At 34.5% G+C, this 27,316-nt stretch overlaps 1 protein-coding gene across 3 annotated transcripts in view; it reads right to left on the bottom strand.

The window, feature by feature from the left end:
- The window catches only part of LOC110110419 (AT-rich interactive domain-containing protein 4), a 38,757-nt gene extending 15,418 nt beyond the window's left edge, over positions 1 to 23,339 (bottom strand). For 2 of the 3 annotated variants that reach the window (XR_003700028.1, XM_020841886.2), the window contains exons 1-9: positions 23,240 to 23,339; positions 23,079 to 23,167; positions 22,789 to 22,997; positions 22,467 to 22,658; positions 16,100 to 16,153; positions 15,197 to 15,291; positions 14,836 to 15,109; positions 14,675 to 14,731; positions 4,067 to 4,098 (exon numbers count right to left, since the gene is read on the bottom strand). Coding sequence is in view for 2 of the 3 variants with exons in the window: in XM_020841886.2 (XP_020697545.1) it covers positions 4,067 to 4,098; positions 14,675 to 14,731; positions 14,836 to 15,109; positions 15,197 to 15,291; positions 16,100 to 16,153; positions 22,467 to 22,658; positions 22,789 to 22,932 (848 nt within the window). In the remaining variant the exon portion in view is untranslated. The remainder of the gene's footprint in view (positions 1 to 4,066; positions 4,099 to 14,674; positions 14,732 to 14,835; positions 15,110 to 15,196; positions 15,292 to 16,099; positions 16,154 to 22,466; positions 22,659 to 22,788; positions 22,998 to 23,078; positions 23,168 to 23,239) is intronic. The other variant, XM_020841887.2, reaches the window with a different exon arrangement.
- Between the last annotated feature and the right edge of the window lie 3,977 nt (positions 23,340 to 27,316).

The raw sequence follows: 27,316 nt of genomic DNA, 5'->3' as shown, positions 1-27,316 counted from the left end.
GGGAGTGTTTTAATAAGCAATTGGAATGAAATTAGTGTAATCTTAGGGTTCATGTTTAAGCAACTGGAATGAAATTGATACATGTTACTTCATGTTTATTTACGTCATGTTTACTTCATGCTCAAGATACATGTCAAACATTTACTTCATGTTTAAGATACATGTCAAACATTTACTTCATGTTTGAGATATATGAAGTTATATGGAAAGAATTTATACTTATATGGAAAGAATATGAAAATACTTGTGCATGATGATTGCGGAATACCAAATATGGTGCGAAAGCACAAATATGGCTCTTATGAGCAATACGGGAACAATATGACCCTTTGGGGCAAAAGAGGATAAGAAATAAATGGCCAAAAAAATGTTTGGGTACTTGATCAGTACACCCCTGATACTCTGGTACGGTTGTATATGATAAAGTATAAATATGAATATGATATGGCTTTTATTACCTGACATGCATATGGCATACATAAAACATTAACATTCTTAAGATATGAAAGTTAGCATGTGTAGGAAAAGAAATTAAGGCCTTTCCCCTTCAGCTTAAAATGTAAATTTTCATTTTAAAAGGCATGTGAACATGTTAGGATTAGAGAATTCTTATTGAGCGTAGCTCACTCCCTCGTGTTTGGATACTTTTCAGAAGGACTTGCTACAAGAGATGGCTGACAACCCAAGGTTCACATACAGCCGTCGTGTACCGGTTGACAGGTTCTTTTAATGTTTTTGTAGTTATAGTTGATTTTCTTTTGGGTGGTTTTGGCATGACGTGAATAGTTTAGTTTTGAAACCACCTTGTGTATATGAACTCTCTTTTGTCATGACTTGCAATGTTAAATATATGCTTGGAAATTTTTAGAGGCGCTTTTAAATCCTTATTGAAGTTTTTTAGATTTTTAAATACATATTTTTAGATGATTGAAATGTTCTGAACGTCCGATTCCGTTCCCGTCTCGTCTACACGAGCTAACTGGGCTGGGTCGTGACACCAAATAGGAAATGAAGGCTTACCTGAGATGATAAACATACAATAAAATATTTGTTTTCAACAGGGGATCCATCAAGCCTCTAAGTGACTATTAGGTGAGCTTGATATTGAAACCTAAATTGGCCTCCTCGATTACATATTTGGTGGAAACAAATCTAAGAACATAAGGGTCATGGTGACACAATTTAGATTTGTAAGGCCATAGATTCCTATAGAGAAGTGGTTGTTGTTGCTTCTCGAAAAACATTGTTATAGGAGAGAGTCATGGTTGCAGCAATTTGCAATAGAGAAATTACAAAAATGAAGGTTATGATTGACCAAAATAAGAAAGAATCAACAGCGAGATGATTCACGACAAAAAGGAACAACTGTAGGAAGTATTGCTACTAAAACCAAAGAAGGAACAAAGACGATGAATCCTGCAAGAAATGTAGCAGTTGCTAGAAGAGTTGCATTTTCATAAAGGATGCAGCAACAATGAAGAGAATATACAAAAAATACTGAATTTTTGTGCTTAGATAGGACACCTTCAACAATGAAGACTACGGCACTAGAATACATGCAATAAAGCTCTAATACAATCTGGAGAACACGAGTATGAAGGAATATTCCTTAAAGCATTTGATTCAAGACATATATAGACTGACCCAGAAAGAAAATGATGAAGCTAGTCTATACTTAAAAAAAAATACCAGCATCCATAAAAACATCAAAATGTTTTAAATTTAGAGCTGCCTAATGTGCTTGCTAAACCCAAATAGGTTCGAAATTTTATTCATTGGTATGAATCAACAAGATCTTCATTTCCTTGGCATGCATTCATAGGATCATTATTTCCTTTCTTGTTGGATCCTTATTTCCTTGTTTGACATGAATGTCGGTTCCAATACATACAAAACCAATCACAAATTTGATAGATAAAATAACACAAACAAAAGCTGCCAAAGAAGATTCATGTCTAATGGTAATATAAGGAGAAAACTTCTGACAAAAATTTTTAGCAATGTTTGCCCCGCATTCTAGGAATTGGCATCCAACTAACATACAATTTTGAGAAAAAAAAATAACACTCATTAAGTACTAATTTGGATGTATGCATGCCATAGCATCTTTAGTTATAACCACAAAAGATCAAAAAATCACATTCGAAAATTCTTGAAATCACTAAAGAGCACAAAACAAAAGGCCTGTTTTCATGGACCAAGATTTTCTACCATGCTCAAAATCGCATGCCAACAAATTCAGGCCCCTACTACAATGTCAGAATTTCGATGTACAATAAATTTGTTAGGGAACAAGTGCAGAAATTACCAAAATAGTGGCTAAAATTGGGAATTTCAGCAAGGACAAGCAGAAATTTGGAGAAATTCCTTGGCAAATCAAAAGGGAAACATAATAATCGATGAAACGTGAAAGAAAACGAGTAAGATACAATGTATCTTCAATTTGAGAGGAAGATCCGGCTATCCCAATATCTAACCGGTGGCTAGAACCCAAGCAAACCTAGAGAACTCCTAAATTCAGCAAAAACATACATAACCCTAACCCTAACCCTTTCCCTCCTACTTAGATAATACAAATAAAAGCATATTTACTCAACAGCCCCTCCCAGAATAAATTCCCTCCTAAACTGCCCCCCTCCTATTTGAATTTTTCATCAATCCATGGGCCCCACAAGGGGGCGGGCAGTTTCCTTGGTCCGCCTAGAATAAACCAGGAGATGGCCCTAGTGCTGGGCCGGTTGGACCAGTCCAACATAATCACATCAAAAAAGGCATATACAGAAATAGAGAGGTGATTCCAACTATCGAAAAAGAAGTAACTCTGTAATCCAGCCTTCCTAAATCAGTAGCAATAACCTTAAAATCAATGACTATATAAACATTAGACAGCTGCAAGTTGCAACTCCCAACTATAGCACAAGAACAGCAATGTTTTGTATTAATCTGCCCATCTTAGAAAATTTGGGCTTCTATGAATTAAGCACTTGATAATCTTCAAGCAAATTTCGGCGTAACTATCATACTACCTATAAAGTAATCATGAATCATCATAAATAGATCCGGCATGCTAATGGATATGATCCCTCCGATAACCACCACAATTGGTGAACACAACCTCATTATTTGGGTTTCTAAAACAAATCTTCACTATATAAAAAGAAAAAAAAAATTATTCGAACAAAGACTTCAATTGGAAATGAGTATCCAAATATATTGACAGGCAAGATGTCAAGATATAAGATATTTGGTTAAAAACTCGTGGATAAGAGTGTAAACATAAGCATGCAGCACTATTTTGACAGAGACCCTTTACAGTATGAGCTGACTTGCAACTTCAGACCAATCCTTAAGCCCACTTTTAAAATATTAGAAGTTGGAAGTGGACCTCATTAGCATGGACCCGGACTAATATAAACAATTGAAACATTATTTGCGTGAAATTGCTGCAGTAATCCGATGTTGTAACATGTTCAAATAAAACAATGAAAAAAAGTCATAGATGTGAGAATGTGGTACCATGGTTGAATATATATTCACAGTGCATGTTTAGAGAATTAAAGATTTAAAAGAAGTTATAGTACAACAATGAAATTAATGTCAGAGAAAAAAGAAACCAGTTAAATTACTAAAAAGTAACAGATCAACGTGTAATGACAACTCAAACATAAGCGTACAATACACTAAGACAGGGAGTAGGGAATTGATTTCGAAACCATAGATGACAAGTAGATGGGTCAATTTACAGCAGAGTAAACTTTATTGGCCTAACCAAGAATAGTAGAAAAACTACAAATTATGCTTTCAAACTGAAGTGTGTTGCGTTAATACCATAAAGGATAAAAAAACTTCATACAAAATTTTAAAAGAAATAGTAGCTATCTCAATGGAAAGAAAAAATTCCTAAGAAGGAATAGTTAAATTTATATTGGTGGGAGGCTTTTTAGTAAAAATACAACAATCAAAGCAACTCTGGAGACAAAACCAAGTTAGTTATAAATAATTAGAAGTGCTTATTGTCAATATGCTTCAAGCATACATTAACCATTAAGACATAGCAGTCATGTACCTGACTTTGTTATGAAGTTTACTCCCACGAATCTGAAGTAACAGAAATAAAGGACAATCAACGGGACTGCTAGAAGTATACAATAACAGAGTTGGCAGGATTATGACATGTGAGAGCAAAGATTTGGTAGAAACCTATTAATGATTTCTGGCAAAATAGACAAAAAAAAAAAACTACAAACATATGAGCAATGACTGCTATTTATAAAACGTGTAGAAATAATGGTTTCTCAACTAATTTAAGGCACCAGAAAATTGTAGATGATGGAAAGGATTGCTCTTTTCGTATACAATTTGTGTCATAAAATAAAATTTTCAGGAGGCAAAAACGGGTCAATGAGCAGACCCCCTCACACTCTTATTCCTCAATTTCCTTTTTAAAATAAAAGGAGACTCTTTATGAATGCCATTTTCATCTTCATCATTGTTGTAAAAGCCCAAATAAAAATTTAAAAGAGTTGAGAATAATATTAATAATTAACTGAGTTTTTTTATGAATGCTTTTTAGATTTAATCAAAACACTTTTGTTACCAGGTCTCCTGCATTAAATGAGAAAAGTAGATAATTGTGTTAAATAACTGATAGTCAGTGTAAAACTTGTCGAACAATCATAACATGAATCATTTAATATATTGTGTTAATACTATGGTGTTTCCTGTAAGAGTCACACTACATATCTTTAATACAACAAAAAATATGCAAAGGCTATTGCACCGGAGCCCATATGCGGTGTTAAATTAGCATGGTTTGTATATTATGAATGGATGTGGGCAAAGAAGTTAATCCATGAAACTAGAATTATAATAGAAACTTAAAATATAGGTACCCTTACGAGCATATTAATGGAATTAATAGATATTATGATTCATATGATGATAAATAGTCTATGTATTCAGGAAACTAAATTGGTAGGGAAAAAAATTAAGGTGATTGATAATTTAGGATTTAAACTATTGTATTCGTGTAAGAACCAATTCAATTTGACCGGTTCAATTGAATAGGCCAACTTATTTAATGCAAACAGGCGAGTGGAGCGGGAGCACAACCTCAGGCCAGGCGGGCCGCACGCAGGAACGGACGGGGCTGGAGGGTTCGAATTTCGTTTTAGAGCGAGGAATCGCATATGGGATTGAAAATAAATGAATCCTCGCGAAAAATAACTCCCTCCTCTACGTTCATTATCGCTAAAGAAAAAAAAATTGAGAGAAGAGGCAGTGAACAAGAGGAAGAAGAAGAAGAAGAAGGAAGGTTTGTTTGTCGATTCTTTCCATTCTGTGATATTTTATCTAAGCAGCAAGAAATGTCATCTGTAAAGATAAAGGAAGAAAGGCTGAAGGAGAAAGAGGAAGAATTTTGAATTTGAATTTTCTTCTTAAAGAAGAGTAAGTGATTTAGTTTAATATTATACAATTCTTTTTTTTCTAATTGAAGAAATATGAAGAAATACAATTTAATTTTCAATAGGAAGAAATTCAATAAGGTGCAAGTTTTATCTCGATCTAACAATGAAAGAAGGAAATTTCCAAGGAAGAAAGGAAAGTTGCAGTGAGGTAATTATTTGGATTTCATAGAAATTTTGGTGATGATTTAGAGCTATTTAATGTTATGTTAATGAGGTTCAATTAGGTAAAAGTCCTCTTTGGAAATGGTTGAAGAAAATTTAATCTTTCTTTTTTATGATATTTGAGACATTCAAATTACATTTTAATATTAATTAAAATATTATGTTGTATTATTAACAGTGAAAGAATTTCATACTAAAACGAACATTGAAAATCTATATCAAGCTTGAGATTGGAAGGAAATTGAAGCACGAAAGTGACCAAGTGGGTAATTACAAATATTTATATTAACTATAATCATTTATTTTAATTATTGCATGTCATAGTATTATGTTGACTGAATGTTTAAGATATGAAAAGAAATAACTAGATGCATAAGGTGGATGATTATGTTAGTCATGGTAAAGTTATTTTCTCTATGTTATATGTATTGTTGAAGGTTATAATAGGGGTGTACAAATAGCTCGTCGAGTCGAGTTCGAGTCGAACTCGAGTTGACCCGGGTCTAAACGGGTCAATCCAAACCGGACCCAATTCTTCAAATGGGTCAAAATTTCCAACCTGGGCCCGACCCATTAGGGTTATCGGGTTGACCCGACCTGACCCGAGAAGCCGGATGCGAACAGGGCCAACATGCAAGACCAACTCAGGCTGAGGCGGCACTGTGGCAAGCAAGTTAGTCTAGTCAGCACGAGCTGAGGAAGTGCGAGTGGCAGTCTAGGACCTGCCCTTTGGCCTTGGCTGCCGACCTGGGTCTCGTCGAGAGAGAGTCGAGACGCCTAACTGCCTAAGAAGCGGACGACAGCAATGGCATTGCGGGTCTGTGGCAGCCGGTGATTCACGTGATGCGACTAGACACCTAAGATGCGGACGGCATCACAGTAGACAGCTAGCCTAATGGCTGACGCGACGAGACGAGACTAGACAGTGACATTAACGGTTGAGGTGCTGAGCTGATGCAATGTGACTAGATGTTGTCATGTTCCCGGGTCAACCCGGGTTGATTTCGAGTTACCGGTAAACCCGACCTGATTTTACAAACATGTCAAAAACTCGAACTCGAACCCAACCCGTATAACAAACGGATTGACCTGAACCCGAAATTTCCCGGGTCGGGTTTGAGGTCAAGTCAGATTTTGGCACCCCTAGGTTATAAAATATTCAAATAATTGTTTTAGCTAAATAGTTAATATATAATAAATTTGAGAATGACTGAATAACTGAAGTTCATAGTAATATATATATACAAGAGAAAAATATATTTATAGATTTATATAACAAATAAATGCTAATATGGAATGAAAAGTAAATTAAAAAGAAAAATGTGCATGTATGCAAATTACAAGAGTTCACCCCCTTATGGTACTAGTTGGGGACGCAATATACCTGTGCACATTAAATGTAAATGGAAATGAAAATGATTGTACATTCATTGGTATAACTTTTACACTGTGCTCTTGTACTAAATGAAAAAGAGAAAAGGAATAAATGAAAAATGAAAAATAGATGCATATTAATTGAAAAAGAAATACGTTATCTAACAAATATATAATGAAGATTTATATTATATCAATTCATATATTTATATATATGTTAATTGGAAAGAAGAAGAAAAATGCATATGATTCACAATATTTTTTATGTATAACTATTATGTTAAAATGTGATTATCTACTGAGTTTATCATGTAAACTCAAGTTGTTAAATAAAAAATTTCAAGAAAGTCTTCTGACAAGTAGAAATGGCTGAAATAAGAGAGGAATACGTCTACAGAAGACAACGATCTAGAGCAGGTATAAAATGGTTTTAGTAATGTTTCAAATATATCATTTATTAGTGGCACTTCTGTGTTTTTGGAATGTTAGACTTTATTGTTCTGCGAAATTGTAAAAAGTGTAATAACTGTCTGACTATCTGTTTCCGTCTCGTTCATTCGACTCTCTGGACCGAATCATGACAATTCGAATAAGAGTCATACATAAAATAGTGTATATATGATTATTAATAAGAGTTTAAAAAATAATATTAAAAAAATTAATATAATTAAAGATAGAATTATTACTTTAAAGATTATTGTTGATGCTAAAATTATTAATGTTATAAATGCTTATGTTCCTCAAGTAGATTTAGATATTTATTCAAAAAAAAAAATTGGAATGACTTGGATAAATTAATACAAAAGATATTATCTGAAAAAAGAATTTTTATTGAATGAGATTTAAATGGATATGTTAGTAGAGTGGCCAAAAATTTTAAAAGTATTCATGGTGATTATGAATTTGGAAATACAATGAAGGTGGCAAAATCATATTAGATTTTGTTCTAGTTTATGATTTATAATTGCTAATATTTATAAGAAAAAAGAGGAGTATCTCATAACTTATAAAAATGGACATAGTAAACCTCATATTAACTATTTTCTTATAAAAAATATATCAATTAGATTGCTGAGATTGTAAAGTCATTCCGAGTGAAAGTTTATTACACAACATTGCTTATTAGTTCTGAACTTTAAAATGAAGAAATATAAAATAAAATATTATCCTAGTATTAGATAGTGATATTTAAAGAATGCCAATAAAAACATTTTTAGAATAAGATTCAAGATCTTAAGATTTTGATTGTTCATAAGGAAGCTAATATTATGTGGAAAAAAGTAGCTAGTGAATTAAAAAACTTGCAAAATATATGCTTGTAGAATCAAACAAAAAAGCTCCTAAAAGTAAATATAGTTAGCAGGGAAATCAAAATATATAAGAAAAAAATATATAAGTTCGAAAAATTTGGGATAGATATAGACAGGCCCGTAGGTAGTCTTAAAAAGTAATTTGTGATGCAAAGAAATTAGTTTTTAGTGATTTATATAATAAGTTAGTCAAATAAAGAGATAAAATAAGTAAGAATTTAGTCCAAGTGAAATGCATTAAAATGAAGATTAAAAAGTGTTTTTTAGAAAAGAATATTCAATATAGGTGGAAAATATATTTAAATAAACTTTTAATAGAAGTTGTGATAATATAACATTAGTGACCTTAACACTCTAAATAAAAATAAAAATTTTTATTTTTATCATCATATTAGTAAAACTAAAGTTGGAGAGGCTTTAAAAAAATAAAATGTGGAAAACCAATACGATATTATGATATTCCAATAAAAGTGTGAAAATGCTTTAGAGAACAAAAAATTTCTTGGCTTATTAAACTCTTTAATATTATTTGAAGACTTAAAAGATATCAGATGAGTGGAGAAAGAGTGTGTTGATTCCTACTTTTAAGAATAAAGATGATGAATAAGAATGTGTGAATTATAGATGAGTTAAGTTAATGTGTCACACATCAAATTATCATAGAGTAATTGAGCATATATTACGACGTTATACTAATGTTTCTCAAAATTAGTTTGGATTCATACATGATAGATCTACTATGGAAGCTATACATTTATTGAGAGGTATGATGAAGAAGTACATAAAGAATAAGCAGGATCTAGATATGATATTTATTAATTTAGAGAAAAGTTATAATAAAGTTTCAAGAGAAATTCTATGGAGTTCTAGAAAAGAAATGATTTAATAATGCTTATATTCAAGCCATTAAGGATATGTGTAAAGGAGCTATTACTTGCGTTCAAACAAAAGGTGGTTTGACCAAGTATTTTCCTATTTCAATTGGATTACATCAAAGATCAGCTTTAAGCCAATAATATTTTGCTTTAGTCATGGATGTTCTTACTAGACATTTGCAAGAGGATGAACCCTGGTTTATGTTTTTTTACTGATGATATTCTTCCTGTTGATAAGACTAAAGAAGGAATTTATAAAAAGATTGAATATATTATAGAGGACAACCTTAGAGTCTAACGATTTTCAATTGAGTTGATCTAAAACCGAATACATTGAGCATAATTTTTTTGTAATAATAGATCTAGTGGTGGGATTGTGACATTGGGTGATCAAGCCATTAAAAAGAGTGCATATTTTAAATATCTCAGACTTATTATTCAAAGCGATGGGGGAATAGATGGGGATATTATTAGTCGAATTCAAGTTAGATGATTAAAGTGGAGGAATACATCGGGCCTATTACGTGATAGAAAAGTACCCCTCAAACTTAAGGGAAAATTTTATAAGATGATGGTGGTGAGACTTGCAATGCTTAGTTAACTGTTGCAAAGATGAGAATGTTCAGGTAGATGAGTAGCATTACACTTAGAAACGTAATGCAAAATGAGTATATACGTACAAAGGCAAAGAGTGAGCGATAAAAAAAGAGGAGACTAAATAAGGATACAAGGAGATAGACTCTTGAACAACAAAATCGCAAGTAGCAAAGGGTGAGGCGTTAGAAACTACACAAGAACAAATCAAACCGATGAGGCAAATTTAGGAAGAAAGGAACTTATAAAACTCTTCTCTTCTTCCTCTTTTTCCTATTTGGCAAACTATATTTCGTCTTTTCTGCATGAAATTAGTTTGTGAAACCTAGATCTAGTTTCTATGTATAAGGAAGATGAAGAAAATTTTATCTAAAGCATTTCAAGGGTTTCAATATTGGATTTGCATAGGAAAGAATATCAAAAACATTTTAATGAATGTATAGGAAAGAAAATGTCAAGTGAAGATATTAATGAAAGAATGATTGGCAAATTTGCTTAAGAGAATTCTGGGGTTAAATTTACATAAAAGAAAAAACCTGAAATTTTATTATGCAAAATTAGACTAAATATTGTCAAGAATGAAAAATTAGAAAACTTGGAATTTATAATTCATATTCACTACAGAAAGAATGTTAAATATTTTAAATAAATTATATTAAATATATTAATTATTTTAAATAACATGTTCTATAGTTTATAATACAAATAAAAAAGAACTCAGCTCTTTATGCTATTTTGCAATAGTTGCATAGTGGTTTTGACGGGTATAAGAGAGCTAAGGGGTGGGTGTTCAAACTCACATGCCACACATAGGCGTGGCGGGCTCGGGCAAGTCACGGGTAAGCCAGGGCAGGTCAGTGGGCCAATGGGTTACGTGATGAGCTAGAGCTGGTGCACAAGCAGGTCAGCGGGTTACAAAGCAATGGCGGGCTGTTGGGTTACGGGGTGAGCCTTGGCAGGCCAGCAGGTTACGGGGGCCCCATGAGGCGGGAGGCTGGCATGGCTTCGGGTGAGCCCAACTTAGTTTATAAAAAAAAAAATTCGTTTTTTTTTTTTTGTTTTTCCGACAGAGTTTATATCAGCCGAAAATTTTTCTGACGGATTTTTCGCCGAAATTTTGCCGAAAATCTTTCTGGCAGAATTTTTTGCGACGGTAACATGTTTCCGACGCGTGTTTTACCGTCGAATAATTTTCCGCTGGAAATGATTATTTCCGACGAATTTTAGGCATTTTCGGGCGGAATTTGCCCACCGATAACACACTATTTTCATGTAGTTATTCTTAATTAAGGTGAACATTAGTAAAGAAAATAAGTAAATGAATTTATGAACAACATAAAGTTCTGAAAATTTAAGCAAAATAGAATTTTTTTTATAAAGGATAGAGACCTATCTCATATACTTTGTGAATAGCCATTGAAGGAGACAAATCCTAGATATATGAGTCAAACAGAAATACAAGCCTAAGATTTTTCCAAGAAATGAGCAATAGTGTGGAAAATAGGGATCGAATTCATACCCTCATAGTTGGGATCTAGGGTTTGAAACACTAGGCCAAGGCCCAGTTCATGAACTTGAAGCATATCATTATAAGTATTAAGCTAAAAGATATGTTGTCTAAGGATTGATTGATGAATCAAAGGCTAAAGTGCAATATCTCATTTCTAAATTAGAGTAATATTTCACTTCTCCTAAACTCAATGCATTTCGCTGTATATTTATAACTCCTGGTCATTAAAATGCATGAGATTATGTAATAGTATATGATCCCTCAGTGATTGTTCTCTTCTTAATGCAGTGAACTTTCATGTTATTTAAATAAGATATGTGGTTTCTTGTGATGCCAATTGTTTATACATATCTTATCATGCATACGGTGCATGCTAAAGCAATTATATGTCTAAAAATAGTTGTACGGGCATATTGGAAGATGGAGTTACCCCATATGATACTAGATGGGGATGATTGTATACACACATAGAGGCTTTTGCCTTGACCTCACTAATTTGACAGGCTTCGAAAAGGCTATTGATATTGATGTATCAAATTAATACAACTTGATGGTGTTCCTATGACGAATTACGAACATATTAAATTTTTATATTAAAAGATAAATTATGATATGATACGTTATATTTCATGTTTATGCCTTTGAGGTAAAAGTTGAATGTTATGATTCCAGTACTATTCATAGCCCTAATTGAAATGTTCATTTTATGGTCAAAACTATTGTTGATATAAAAAGCCGAATTGTATGATTTCCCTAGAGTTCAAATATGATGAATAGCATGCATATTACTAAATTTTTCTTTTGAATATTGTAATTTAGAAATATGATTTACCACCTAAGTTAAATATTTTTCAAGAAAATCTCATGTAAAGTAAATGGTGATAGAAGAGATTTGGTGTACAACAATCAACATATTTTGATACTTACATGTAGTTACAGTTGATGGCCATACACTTATTGTTACCTATTTTGCAGTTCTCATAATATGTATCTACCGGTTTATACAAGTTTTAGTGGCTCATGTTTATCTTGGATGATGGTTTTGAATTTGCTATATCTGTATATATCTCAGTGAGAACTTTAGGTTATATGAAAAAAGTTAAGATCAAGATCATGTGAAATATTCAGCATTTTTTCGTGGTGACGACTTATTCTATCTATTTGGAGAGCTTTATGAATGATTTCTCTAGCAGTTTCAATGGGGATGTGATTTGATCAAAATAGGACAATAAGAGGAGGCTTGAAACTCACACTAGACCCGTTGATTTTCCATTTTTACACAAATCTGGGCACATTTACATAGAGAAAGTCCATCCAAAAGCTAGCCCATTAAGGCTTTCAACTCTTCCTTCGGATAGTAAAAAATTACAGCAATTAAAAGCACTTTTTACCAAGTAGCAAAAGAACCCTTGAAGTGGGATCTGATATGAAATTCATACATAGAAGAGAAAATAACTCGTCAACGAAACCAGAATTTTAAATACCCCATGTAAATTAAAAAAATGAATTAACTGGACTGTTTTTCACAATTAGTACTACTGTTTTGCTCATTTATGATTTCATTGCATTTAACAAGCTTTGCTGAAAATAAATCGTCAACAAAATTATAATTTCAAATACCCCATTTAAATTCAAAAAATGAATTAAATGGGCTGTTTCTCACAATTAGTACTACAGTTTTGCTTCATTATGATTTCATTGCATTTAAAAAGCTTTGTCAAAGTCTTCTAAGTTCTAACCACTAGATAAAAAAATGAGATGAAAAAGAATTGCCGGTTTTTAGTGACACTACAATCAACATTATACTCTCCAACATTCAACAAATAACAAATAAATGTGAAGAAAGATAAGAAAATCAACACATTTTCACCAACACCAACAATGGCTTCCTTCTTCCATAGGTTTTGGCTGCATTAAATATTTTTAGCCGCAATGTACATTCTAAGGATCCGGGGGAAACTATTATTCATTCTCAAGTAAGTGATGAGTCTCAATGAAATAGAGAGAACTAGGCAACTGCCTGACTTAAGCCGAAATTTAATCAGACTTGTGACCTGGATTATTGGCTTGTCAGCCTGAGCTGACCAAGGAATTCAAGATCATGAAGGTTATAAGATGGGCTTGGGATTCTTGGTCAACCACAGTTGTCAAATTAATAGTATAAGGCACAAGCCAAATCAAATTTCTACCAATGGTCAAATTTATTGTTAACCCAAAAATTTAAATCTATAGATGGCATCAACTACTTAGTACTTCTACAACTACATATTTTTAAACAATATAATGTGGAACTAAACCCAATACCTTCGTGTGCATTAATAACCTCCCTTGGACGTGAGAGCTCTCCACATCAATCATCACTCCCCCTTAAATAGAATCATCATTAAGTATCAAGGAACGAAAGCTCATTCAACCACATGAATCTATCAAGAAAATCACCCTCTCAAAACCTTTGCTTAACCTTGACAAAAGGATCAAGATCATGGTAGCCACAACTTGGCAGAACCACTTGATCTAAGCCAAGCCATCAGCTCTCATAATCACTTGTTCAGGAATGTGGACCAAATAGGACCCAAAGTAGGGAGATACAACAGTAATCAAATCTATTTTCAACTAAAAGCAACAAACTAGACGACAAGGCGATGAGTTCGCAAGGGTGAAAATATACACACAGACATTATATATATGTACATATATATATATGTACATATATATATATATTTATATATATATATATATGTTTGTGTGAATGTGTTGGCATATGTGGATGCGTGAGTATGAATGTCAATGCAAGCACATTAACAAACACACCTGGCCAATATTAAGCAAAGATTGTATATGCATCTTACATATATTCATATATATTTTGTATTTGTATTCAACTACTTCTGTATAAGTGTATCTATCATCTATAACAATGCATATATTTTTTTATGAAGGCACATTTATGTCAGAAAATGTATTTGTCATAAATGATCAAAACTTGATCAAAATCAAATGTTTTTATAGCTCAAATCAAAATTAATGAACCAAAACACACTTAAATGAAAATAGAATCAAGATAGCCTATCTTAAGTTGGGTTCAAATCAACTCAAGATCAAACCATTAATACCCTTAAAATAAAGGTCAAAATTAGGATATGCAACTTGCTAATGCACTTTGTGACACCTAGTGTCAATAAATGGCACTCACTTGGACGGCAGAAAGATTGACAAATAAAACAATAAACAATGAACTAAAAAAATTACATTGCAAACAAAATTATTAGCTAAACATAGATCTGTATCCACCTTATGGAACTTTAGCGTTTAGATGAACCCGATCAACAATTTAAAAATAATATACAATGACTAAATAATCCCGTCTTTCATAGCACTTACTTCAGTATTCAAGAGAGCGCTAAGACCATCTTCCAAAGAGCCCAGTAAACATGCATCCTGTAGAAAGTGAAAAATGGAAATTAAAGGGTTTTTGGATACTGAGCCAAGATAATCAAAAGAAAACCAACCAGAAACGAAGTACAGTGGAAGCTTTAGCTTACCAAGATACAAGGCATGCCACAGACCAGAAATTTTACATTCACATACTCATCATGTATTTTTATATTAGGAAGAGAAGTTACAGAAGATTCTCCACCATAAATAGATTTCTCAAGTTGATTCACATTAATCTTCGGAGCATCTCCAATGAAACAAGGGAAAAATTTCCTATCAACTTGCAGGCAGCTTGCAGACATTATACATTTGTTTTTTGAGCAATAGAGACGGAAAGATGCATGTGCGAACTGAAATGCATCCCATGCATGGCCGCTTGTACTGGGCAAAAAATGGAAAGAATATAACTACAGGAAAAAACTTATACTGGTTTGAATATCTAAAGTAAGCGAACAAAAAATGATGTACCACTGCAAAACTGAAAATAAGGCTTGGCGGAAATGGCATGCTGCATAAGTTGTGATTGTGGGTGAATTATTCCAGTAAATTACACAAGGAACACCCTGAAAAAGGAAAACAAGATAAATTCAATACATCATACAATGGTTATTGCGATGATCTGGGATGCCTTGTTCAAAAATAGTACATAACTCAAAAAATAATATATATATATATATATATATTATCCACATGACCAGTTCTCTTGCAATGAGAAGGATTAAAAAAAAACAAGATCAACAGTTGGGATGAAAAGATATCAGAAAGCAGAACCCAATGATGATGTCACATCACAGAACACAAATACTATTAGGTACTTCAAAAGTTATCTCAATGAATCCTACCATAAGATTTGGAGCACGAAATAGAAGACAAGGTTCTTAGAATGTATGACGTACAATATTCCTGAAAACTTCTGCTGACTCCCGCAAAAAATAAAAGGAAATGCCAAAATGATAGCTGAAGTACCTTGCAACAGCATGGATTGAAAAAAAGGGGGGACAACACATGGAGAAAAACTAGCAAAATCACATAAAGCTATTAAGAATTCTTTTTTTAGGAACCACTCAATGGTCATGGCATAGGTGAGCAGTGAGCTAGGCCAAAACCATTATGAATCAATCACCTAAACGACCTGAACCAAGGCTCAGGCATGTTAAATGATGATGCAGAAAAAAAAACCACAGCATTGCCATATCAGCATAAGTACCATCATCAAAGCAGCATATGTTTGAGAGTCTGGAACAAAAAATCGTTGAACTTCATAGAGAAATTTACTCCCGATCATAACAATTTACATGTGGACTCATTAAACTAAAAACTCCAAACCAGAGAGAAATAAATGGAAAATATAGTGCCATGGAAAACTTTCACCTTCACACGCAATGCCTCTGCAATTTGTTCACTGTTTGGTGCCTCAAGGTAAACCTGCAGCCAATTAGGGAAAGATACAAAAGTACAATTTAGAATACATAAATAATTATGCAAATCAATTGAAAATCAGTGTATGTCTAAGGGCGGCACAAGGTTCAGTAACCAACCGATCACAATCAAGATAAAACATCAATTGAAAATCAGTGTATGTCTAAGGGCGGCACAAGGTTTCAGTAACCAACCGATCACAATCAAGATAAAACGAAAAATGCAAGCAAAAGAAATTCAATATACTAACATCAAGAAATTTTATCTGCAAATTGAATGACTTCTTTTGTATCTCAAAGCACATAGCTGGCTCTAAACTTTTACTTGAAGGAACCTCTTCAATAAATTGTAAGAAATAATCTAGTATAGTAAAAGATCAAATGTAAAATCAATGTGTTCTGGCAGTTCCAAATTTGCAACCTGAACGAATGTTTAAAACTTGGAATAATAAACTACAACAAAGGGCGGTACTTGACTTCATGATTTTTCCATCAAACACGGTTGAATTATGATATAGATGGGTTTGGCAATTTCAGATGGCTTTCCAAAAACTATGTATGTGCATTTCTTCTAGGTCTAAAAATTACCTAAACTAATCAACTTATTCGGTAGATTGTAGTTTGACCCTGCATTTTAGTAAATGCTGAAAGTAAACCAGTTCAGTTATGTGAGCTGATAAATTTCTACCCAACTGAGAAAATACACATCAAGTAAGTTATTCTACATTTCTACCCAAAGAAAAATCCTCTCATTATGGTTATACCTAATGATGTAACCCAAGCAACGGTTTTATCTTCCATCAATTCGCTTGAAATAAGTTATTTTACATTCACAAACCAAATCTATTTTCTTTCACAAACTTACCAAAAAAAAGTTAAGTGGCCCAATCAATTTGCTTCTATTTGATATAATATTTAAGGAGGGAATTTGCAATACTGTCAAGATATCTAAAAGGGTGTATTAAGTGCATGAGACTTCTCACCGATGCTCGATTCAGAGGAGGGGTTAATGCACATAAACTTAACTAACATTACAGAGAGGTTGTTTTGTTTGAAACCAATGATCTTCAGGTAAGGATCAATAATGAATAGCACTCCTATAGCCATAATTGTCAATAAAATAGGAGTCGACGCTACAATCGATTGATGGATGAAGTCCTCGTATCCATTTCCAAAAAGCCTAATGCAATTAGTGTTAGAAGCTTTGGCAACCAAAGGCCAAATGTGAAGACAAGTAGAGAGCATTAGTTTGTCAAATAGACTGCCAACATGCATAAAATGAGGTGATGTGTCATTAAGAAAATCCAGCACCCAACTAGCAACTAGAGTTTTACTAAAAGAAACGTAATACGATTAATTAACCAACTTAGTTGGGCACATCCACCTTCCTCTCCTCTTTTTATATCTAGGCTGCAGGCATCGCCCCCCCCTGCCACAAAGAAGCAAACTCAAAGTCGCATTGCATGGTGTTCTTTGGAGGCAATCATCAGGAGCTTGTTAAAACTAGACAGAAGAAATAAATGTTACTAGAGAGACAAGATTTTCAAGCGTTAAGTTAGATAAATTTGGTATTTTAGTATGGGCAGTATAAACCAAGACATTTCTACCTATGGAAAGTTGGGGTGGTGCTTTCTTAGATTCAATCCGAGCAGCATCACACTTTTCTGCTTGCCAGAATGAATCCAACAGGGAATTGAGAGACTGACTTCGAAAATTTGGAATCTATCGTTCCAAGTCATTATAGCCTGAATGGACCATATTCAAAATGGGATTATTGGGGGGACCAACTTGTTGATGAGTTTGGAACTCGGTCAAAATAAACATGGTAATCCACCCAAAAAACTTGGAGTCATTTGGTCATTGCAAACCTAGACTAATGTTCTCAATTATCATTAAAGAGTGGCCTCCCATAAACCATGGTCAATAAGCAAGTTGCTCTCAACCAATATTGCCATGACTATATATGAGATCAAAAGTTCACTCCGTGCAATTAGATAAAGAAGGTCCGGGCATCTATTCCAAGTGGCCCAAGCAATTTCACATTAGTGGCACTTGCTGATGGATCCCACATACTGAGGGTGGGGATGTTGGGTTGAAAATTGGGGCACTATCATAAATGTTGGAACAACATATACAAGGTGATAATGTCAAGCGTGGGTCTCATCAAGTTGGTAGCTCTCATAAGAGGGATCTCTAGGAAATTAGTGGCACAAGACTCATGTACTCTCATAGTGACTAGGTATGTGTTGTCAAGAGGAGTTCACACTTCATCCTTTCTAATTGACTATGAAGGTATATTATAGATGGCAGGATGAAATCACATTAGGTGTTGTCGACTTAATTTTTGGATCAAATTGGGCACAATTGAACCCAGAACAAACTCAAATCAAGCATAACCAAGCTCAATCGGTTCAACCTTTCCCAATTTAGCCTCCCCAAATCAAGCAATCGCATTAGAAGGCTGAGATGACCTTAAATTTTCAAACAAGCATTGTTGTCTTCCTATCTTATCTCGAGATTGGTATTTACAGCAGCTCGAGAGGTCTAGATAGGATGGGGCAAGGTCTTTCATTTCAATCCTTCTTCGTATCTAAGAGAGAAAACCGAGAGAGAGCGAACTGTTGGGGGTCGTCTTCCAAAAACAAAATAGAGAGAGAGAGAGAGAGAGAGAGAGAGAGAGGTGTACATCTGGAGTGAGAGAGGAGAGGGGCCCGGTGCTTGCTTCCTCATTCGACTTTCCTAGGCCAAGAGCTACTGCACGCTTTTTTTCCAAAGAGAAACCAAGCCGTTGAAGGGCTTGGGGTGTGTGTGGCTGTGCTGAATCGAACAAGAGAGAAGCGGCTCTTTGCATGCACTTAAGGCCCAACCAAAGGGGGGAATTCCTCTTGCATGCGCATTAGAGCTCAGGTGAGGAGTACGTGACCTTGGACAGCAAGAAGCCTAAGAGTTAGAGCGATCGAACTTATGCTTATTCCGAGACTTCCAAAGCCGAGCAAGGGCTGCAATATTTTCCCTCCCTGCTTCTTTCAACCCTCCAAAACCAAGGGGTTAGAGGTTGTTGAAGTTCAAATTTGGAGTGAAAATCGAGTGTCTGCTTCCTCCCCCACCTTCAGACTTTTCCAAAGAGGCAGTGACCTCCTTCTTCCTACTGGTTTCAACTAAAAAAAAATTGCAGCCGATGAGCTTTTCATTTAAGGGCCTTCTTCTTCCTCATTCACCAAATTTGGCGACGTGGTAGCGAAGTCGACGTCCAAAGCATTGGAGCATATCTTAAATGTTGGGACAACATATGCAAGTTGATAATGTCAAGCTTGGGTCTCATCAAGTTGGTGTTTCTCATAAGGGTGCTCTCTGGAAAATTAGTGTGAAGGGACTCCCATACTCTCATAGTGATGATAGGTATGAGCTGTCAAAATGTGGCTATGCTTCATACTTTCCAATTGACTATGAAGGTATATTATAGCTAGCAGGATAAAGCCACATTAGGTGTTGTCAACTTAATTTTTGGACTGAATTGGGCTCAATTGAGTCTAAGTGAACCTAGATCGAACTCAACTCAAGCCTAACCTAGCCCAATCAATTAAATATTTCCCAACTTGACCTTCCCAAATCAGGCAATCACATTGGAAGGCTGAGATTACCTTAAATTTCCAAATGAGCATTGTTGTCTTCCTATCTTAACCCGGGATTTTTGGGATTTACGACATCTCAAGAGGTCTAGATAGGATGGAGCGAGGCCCTTTGTTTCAATCCTTCTTCATCTCCCAAAGAGAAAACTGAGAAAAAGTGGATTGTTGGGGGTCTTCTTCCAGAAACTAAGAGAGAGAGAAAGAGAGGGGTGTATGCGTCTGAGCAAAAGAGGGAGAGATGGCCGATGCTTCCTTCCTCCTTCAACTTTCTTGGGACGAGCACTACTCCACGCTTCTTCTTCCTGGGAGAAACCAAGCGAGGGGCTTAGGGTGTGCATGTATGGGAAGAATTGAACAAGAGAGAGTAGCTGCTCTTTGCACACCTGAGGCCGAACCAAAGGGGGAATTCCTCTTATGTACCTTAAAGCTCAAGTGAGGAGTGTGTGACCTAGGAGAGCCAAGAACCTGAGACAGAGAGATTGGACTTCTGCTTGTTCTGAGACTTCCAAAGTCGAGCAAGGGATGCATGCTTTTCCCTCCCTGGCTCTTTCAGCCCTCCAAAACCAAGGGGTTAGAGGTTGTTGAAGTATAGCTTTGGAGTGAAAACCGAGTGTATGCTTCCTCTCCCTCTTCATCCTTTTCCAGAGAGGCACGGACCTTTTTCCTACTGGTTTCAACCAAAATAAATTGCGGTCGATGAGCTTTTCATTTGAGAAGATTCTTCTTCCTCATTCACCAAATATGGCGAGGTGGTAGCAAACTCGGCATCTAAAGCATTGGGGCACTATCTCAAATGTTGGGACAACATATGCAAGCAGATAATGTCAATTTGGGGTTTTATCAAATTGGCGGCTCTAATAAGGGGGCTCTCTATAAAATTAGCGTGACAAGACTCACGTACTCTTATAGTGGCTAGGTATGCGCTATCAAAAGGTGACCATGGTTCATCCTTTCTAATTGGCTATAAAGGTATATTATAGCTGGCAGGATGAAGCTACATTAGGTGCTTTTGACTTAATTTTTGGACCTAATTGGGCTCAATTGAATCTAAGTGAACCCGGATCGAACTCAAATCAAGCCTAACCAAGCCCAATCAGTTGAACCTTCCCCAATTTAGCCTTCCCAAATCAAGCAATCGCATTGGAAGGCTGAGATTACCTTAAATTTTAAAACGAGCATTGTTGTCTTCCTATCCTCTCCCGGGATTTCTGGGAACAGACGCTCTAGAGGTCTAGATAGGACGAAATGAGTTCTTTTGTTTCAATCCTTCTTCATCTCCCAAAGAGAAAACTGAGAGAGAGCAAATTGTTGGGGCTTGTCTTCCATAAATTGAGAAAGAGAGGTGCATATGTTTGGAGCAAGAGAGGGAGAGGCGCTCAATGCTTCCTTCCTCCTTCAACTTTCTTGAACCAAGCGTTGCTCCACGCTTCTTCTTCCTGGGAGAAACCAAGCAGGTGAAGGGCTTGGGGTGTGCATGCCTAGGCCGAATCGAACAAGAGAGCAGCGGCTCTATACATGCACCTGAGGCCAAACCAAAGGGGAATTCCTATTGTGCGTGCCTTGGAGCTCAGGTGAGGAGTGCGTGAGCTTGTAGAGCTGGGAGCTTGAGCTTGAGACTTGGAGGGATCGAACTTCTGCTTGTTCTAAGACTTCCAAAGCCAAGCAAGGGCAGCAGGATTTTCCCCCCGACTTCCTTCAGCCCTCCAAAACCAAGGCGCCGCTTAAAAATTTTCTTGTATCATGGTTCTTTGATTATATTGCAATGAAAATTTTATTAGAAGTAATGTATCATAGCTAGCTCTAAAAACTCCCTATGGTCAAGCCTCTCTCCTGCTAAATGATTTTTTCCCTAGCTTAATATTTAAGCCATTAAAGTACTTAGAGGTTAAGGATAAATAAATGTGGAGTTTTCTTTAGTGCAAAAAATAAAATAATTAATTAAAAATTAGAAGAAAAAAAAAAGGAAAAAATATGAATAATAAAATAAAGGTGGCCAACATAGCCATAAGGAGGAGATAGGCCTTCTATATAACTAATGTTCCCAACTTCTGATACCCAAGACCAATGCTCATTGCAGGTTAACAGCAATGGAAAAATGAACAAGAAAAATCAAGACAAAAGCAGCATATGAAAAAAACTCACATTTACCAGGCCTTTGGGTAAACAAAAAGATGCAAAACCTCGTCAGGGTAAAGCGCTCACTAGGAAATCCCAATTAAAATCAGGTCAAAGCTATCAAGGAGATGAGTTAACATTGACCTTTTTTTCATCATAAATGTTGAGCTTGAAAGTGAAAACGTAAAAGCTAATGGTATCATTGTAACATTGCCTAACAAAATTTTTATTACTTCACTGCCCCACCTAACAGCATATTAATGATGTAAAAGCATAAGATGTCTCTCATCATAAAGCAATTATATACATAACAAGAATATACTTTTGCTCTGCTTATAACTAACATAAGCCTATTAAGCCCATCTCTTATAAGAGCGCATAAAAATTCAATAGAACGAAGAGAAAATACTACAATTAGGCTATTATGGCCTCAATTTAATGAGGAACGAGATCAACGGTTTCACCAAAGCGACATATATATATTCATGTTTGCCATATCAAATGAATAGGAAATAATGTGAGAAATGAAGAAAATGGTTTTTTTTTTTAAAAAAAAAAAATAGGAGAATAACTTACAATAGAGGGTAACGGAGGAATAATCAGAGAAACGAAAAATTCAGTGTCGGTAACATCTGTGGTTCCCCACATGAGAGAACCAATTTCTTCTTCACTCTCAAGTTGCTGTCCCTGAAAGTACAGAATGTCTGGACATTCTGCACTCAGAACATCCTGGAACTGATCTATCGTTGGATTCCTAAGCGTCCGGGCCTATGTTTGAAATGGAAAAGTTAGGGTTGCCTCTACAGACAGCATCAAAGCTTACTGGTGGATGGAAATATGTACAGGCAAAACATCAGAAAGCCATAACTAATCTGTCTATGATTTTTATAAAACCTACCTCAAGGAAACCAGAAGAAGCAAGATCAGGAAAGGGGTACCGCATGCCATCACCCCCGACCGGCCTTTCTCTGCCAGAAGCATTTCCGCATAACACAACAACAAGTCGCCGTTTTTTGCTTGGGTCAACCCAGGAATGAAACATTGCTTACTACTGGCACAGTAAGAAGAGAGAAACCTCAATTCTCTCTCTTTCGACTAACCTGCGACCTAGAAACTCAACAATTTAGAGAAAATAAATAAGAAAACACAAGACTCCAAGCCAAAATTAAATATGGAAGACAAGTTCACCTCAACCCACAACACTACAATTTCAGCTTGCAGCCGCTCCCATGTACATTCATCCAAAAAGATCAAAGAAGAAAATCCATTTCCAAACCCTAATGCAAGCAAGCCCACAAAATCTTTTCCGGTTAGTGCGCAGAATTTGAGGTAGGTGAAGAAATACCAACCTTCGGACAAAAACTACCAAGAAGCGCGCTAGTTTGGATCACCTTGCGTATAGTCTCATAAAAGTAACACTAGGAAACAGGAACAATGCGGCGTTCACTTCAAACTTATGCTTTGTTTGGGTTCTAAAACTCAGAAAGCAATAAAAAAATTGTCCCAAATGAAGTCTTAATATACGACAATAAAACTTAAAAACATGAACACACGCTCCTCTACGTTCGGTTTTAGATCAAAACAGCGCAATACCGAGTTTTTTTAAAGAACTCGGTACAACTCGGTACTCGGTATTGCGCTTTTTTTGCCTTAATCCGAACGTAGAGGAGCGTACGTTCACTGGATAAAATAAAAGTTCATTTAAGTCGGATTATGTTATGAAAAAAAAAATTAATGCTTCAATAAATATTTTTATTATTTATTTTCTTGAATATTTATCTTTAAAATTTTATTTCAAATAAAAAATTAATATTTTTTATTATAAATTTTTATTTAAAGTTCATTTCAAATGACAAGTTCTATTAAGTTGCAAATAAGATTCAAATCACATTTGAGCAATATTTGGATCATACTAAAATTTTATTCGAACAAGACTGAAATCATATTTGAGTAATGTTTGAACCATATTCAAATCATGCTCGTAACCATGTTAAACAAAGATTAGAGCCTTATTCGAATATGATTTGAGCATGATTCAATCATACTTAGGACATGATGTAAACCAAGAGGTATAACACAGTAGAGTTTAATACAAAAATTATATCATAATCGTGAATAATCCAAAAGCAATATCACTTCAGAGAATAATCAAGATAGCTATGATATGGCATATCTAAATAGATATGAATTCAAACATTATAATATTTACAACATAGTGCTGCACTACACAATTGAATTGAAATAATAATGTTTACATATTGATTCAATCATGTTTGGATAGGCCTGTGAATCTATGTTATTATAAAATTATATATTATCAAGTGCAACTTCTAAAAGTTTTTTTTTTTCTTTTCGATTATGCATATTATGTATTATATTCTAAAATTGTAATGGAATACATTTATGAAACTATATGTGACAATAATTTGTATAAATTTTTGCCAAAATATCAAATAGCTTGTCTTGCTATAGACCTAGGCCCTCATCTATGATAGATCTCCTCTACTTTCAGGACATTTGAATATCAAATGGCTAATCTTGAACTGAGTAGTAATTTTTTTTTATTTGAATAATAATGATTTAGACATTATTAAAACTTACCATGCAAATTTCTTTTTTTAAGTATTGGAGGAGAAATTTTACTATGTGTGCTTAAAAAAAACATTTTGATCTAATATTTTGTTATATTTTTTATTTGTGCAATATATGTTTAAATGTTCTATTGGGACAAAAATACCTTTCACAAAAGGATGTATCCTTAGCAAACCATATTTCACAATAAACACAAAAACATCCATATTTTGTGGTGCAAGAAGCTTAAGGATGAAGAATTTGACCAACCATAAGAGCCAATCATAAGAAAGGAACTATCAATAAGTTAGGACCCTTGATAAAGGGTAGAAGGAAGAATTTCAATCAAGATGTATTTTTTTTTTTTATGTTTCATTGTAGTTGTATAAGATATTGTAATGGTAGTTTATAATTTTTTTACACGTATTAATTTTATAAGTTTTGAAAATCAAAATCAAAATTTTGAAATTTTTAATTTTGGATTTTCAAATAATGAAGGAATATTATTTAAATGAGATTGAAAATGATTATTTAAATTATAAAAAAAAAATAAATGATTATGTGCCCCCTTCATATGGTCGACCAAAACCCGCTTGGACGGGGGTAGTTAGTAGGAGGTTAACCAACTCACCATTATTCAAACATGTGGTTGACACCTTTACTCACTCTCCCTCCATGTGGAATCAAGTGTGAATGTTCATAAAATTCTTCATATACTTATTTTTTAAGCAATAATGGAATTTTAAACTAGCATAAAAATTTTAGATTTTATTTTCCAATTGAAGAGACTTGATGGTAAGCTTTATGCTTAGAGGAGTTTGGTGATTCCTTAACACCCTACCACTTTTGGTGGGTGCTCAGTCCAATAATTTTCATAAGCGATACTAATTTCTTTAAATTATACTCTTATACTATCCCTTCCCAACATCACCATACAATTTACCTAACATCTATCCCATAAAATACCCACTCAAATGCTCCACCAAACTCTCAGCCAAAGCTTCACCCTAAATTAAAACAAGTCTTGATTATATTCACAATGGATGATCATAAAACTCTTAGAAATTTTTGAAATATTTATAGAATTAGAGACACATCCCTTTAACAATGAAAGTGTTTCCAATTCTTAGAATCCACTACTTTTATCACATCAAAATCTTAAATTCCAATAACATGCTCTTGAGTTTGGGCACATTTGTCACTCTATGACGCCCCAAAATCTAATGTAGAAAATTATCCATTTTAAATAATCTAATTATCTATCAGAACCACTAATTATCATCCCATATAAAATAATAAGTGCAGTGGAAGTAATATTTTATTTTCATTTCATTCATTTCTAAAAGAATCATTTACACTAGTTATGAACATGTAATTTAGATCATTCTATCTTAACATATTTGTATGACAACACAAAATAAACAAAATATATAAGAAATACCTAAATCAACATTGGATGTGATCTATCTCACTAAATTAAAATTTTAATTACATTAGCTATATGAGCATTCATCTTACATAAGTCCAATGCCAATTTGAAAATCTTCTAAATGTTGGCCTTACTTCCAAAACACTCAGTCAACCTACACATCTTTCATAAAGGTTGGACAACATGAATTTTATACACATAGGTGGTTAGTTGGCTTTCCTTTTTAGGTAGGATATAAGCCCATGTTACATTAGTTAGGACATGGGTGTTAGTGTTGGGTAGAACACTAAACCCACTTTAGATTTAGGGTTAAATGCAACTACATTCGGTGTTTATTAGTATGTCTTATCGGTGGGTAAGCTCCCTATTCTTCATGGATGATAAATCCTTCTTATCTGCATCACACGGATGACGCCACTTCCATCTTTCCCCCTGCATGCTTCGAGTGTATTGCTTCCCTTTTATCCACTTTATTCTCAGTGTCTTAGTCCCTCCGGATGATGAGATGAACAGTGTATGTTGACTAAGCCCATTTGGATCATTTCATTCCCTTTGAGTAGGATTTCCTAGTATCCTCTCAGTGCCAATCCCTTGTCTGAGAAGAAGGATATCAGATCCTTAATCGAGAGTTTCTCAAGCCCTAGGTTCGAGATGTAAATTAATCATAGGGGCTTACGCTTGTTGGAAATGGAACTCTGACATCAAATAAACCCACTCAAACTGATGAATTTAGTGGAGGAAACTCGTTGTTACGACCAGGTCGCATATATTACTAACAATAGGGGTGCGTTGGTAAGATCCGCTATCCTCAATGGTTAATATATGCGCGATCTAATCTGTCCTTTCATTGTCCCGCTTGCGAAGAGTGCGAAGGCCTGTGATTATTTCTATCCCTCAGAGTGGTGCGGTCGTATACTGTCTGTACTCTGTAGCGGATCCCTTTCGGAGGTCCACAAACTTGTCTTACATTAAAAATATTGACCATTCTATTAGGGTATAATTAAATTGATTTTATCAACTAGTTTGAAAAATATATGCACCACATCTTCATATGTATTCTCAAACCACATTACTTAATATTCTCCTTTTAAAACTCTAAAATAACGAGAATAAAATGAAACCTTATTCTCACTATGTAAGAGTTGAAAGTACCATCATATTACTCCACTTATTATGTTGAAATTATGTAAGCATCAATCATGATATTCATAGGTTTTCTTTGGCACAACTTTCACATTTCTTTCCAAAGCAATTTTTTGTATAAAAATTTTCAGTTAAAAAAATTTTTGTGCAAAAAGACTGCTTTAGAAAGTAATAAAAAAGTTATCCCAAATGAAACCTTAGGCTTCGTTTGGGACGGTTTTCTTAGTATTTTTTAAAGTAGCATTCCAATATTAAAATTAAAATTTTTGTACTAAAAAGTTGT

Source organism: Dendrobium catenatum, unplaced genomic scaffold, assembly GCF_001605985.2.
Source record: "Dendrobium catenatum unplaced genomic scaffold, ASM160598v2 fragScaff_scaffold_199, whole genome shotgun sequence".
NCBI classification, from domain to species: domain Eukaryota; kingdom Viridiplantae; phylum Streptophyta; class Magnoliopsida; order Asparagales; family Orchidaceae; genus Dendrobium; species Dendrobium catenatum.
The sequence above is the reverse complement of the archived record's forward strand: the minus strand, read 5'-3'. Positions and strand labels throughout refer to the sequence as shown.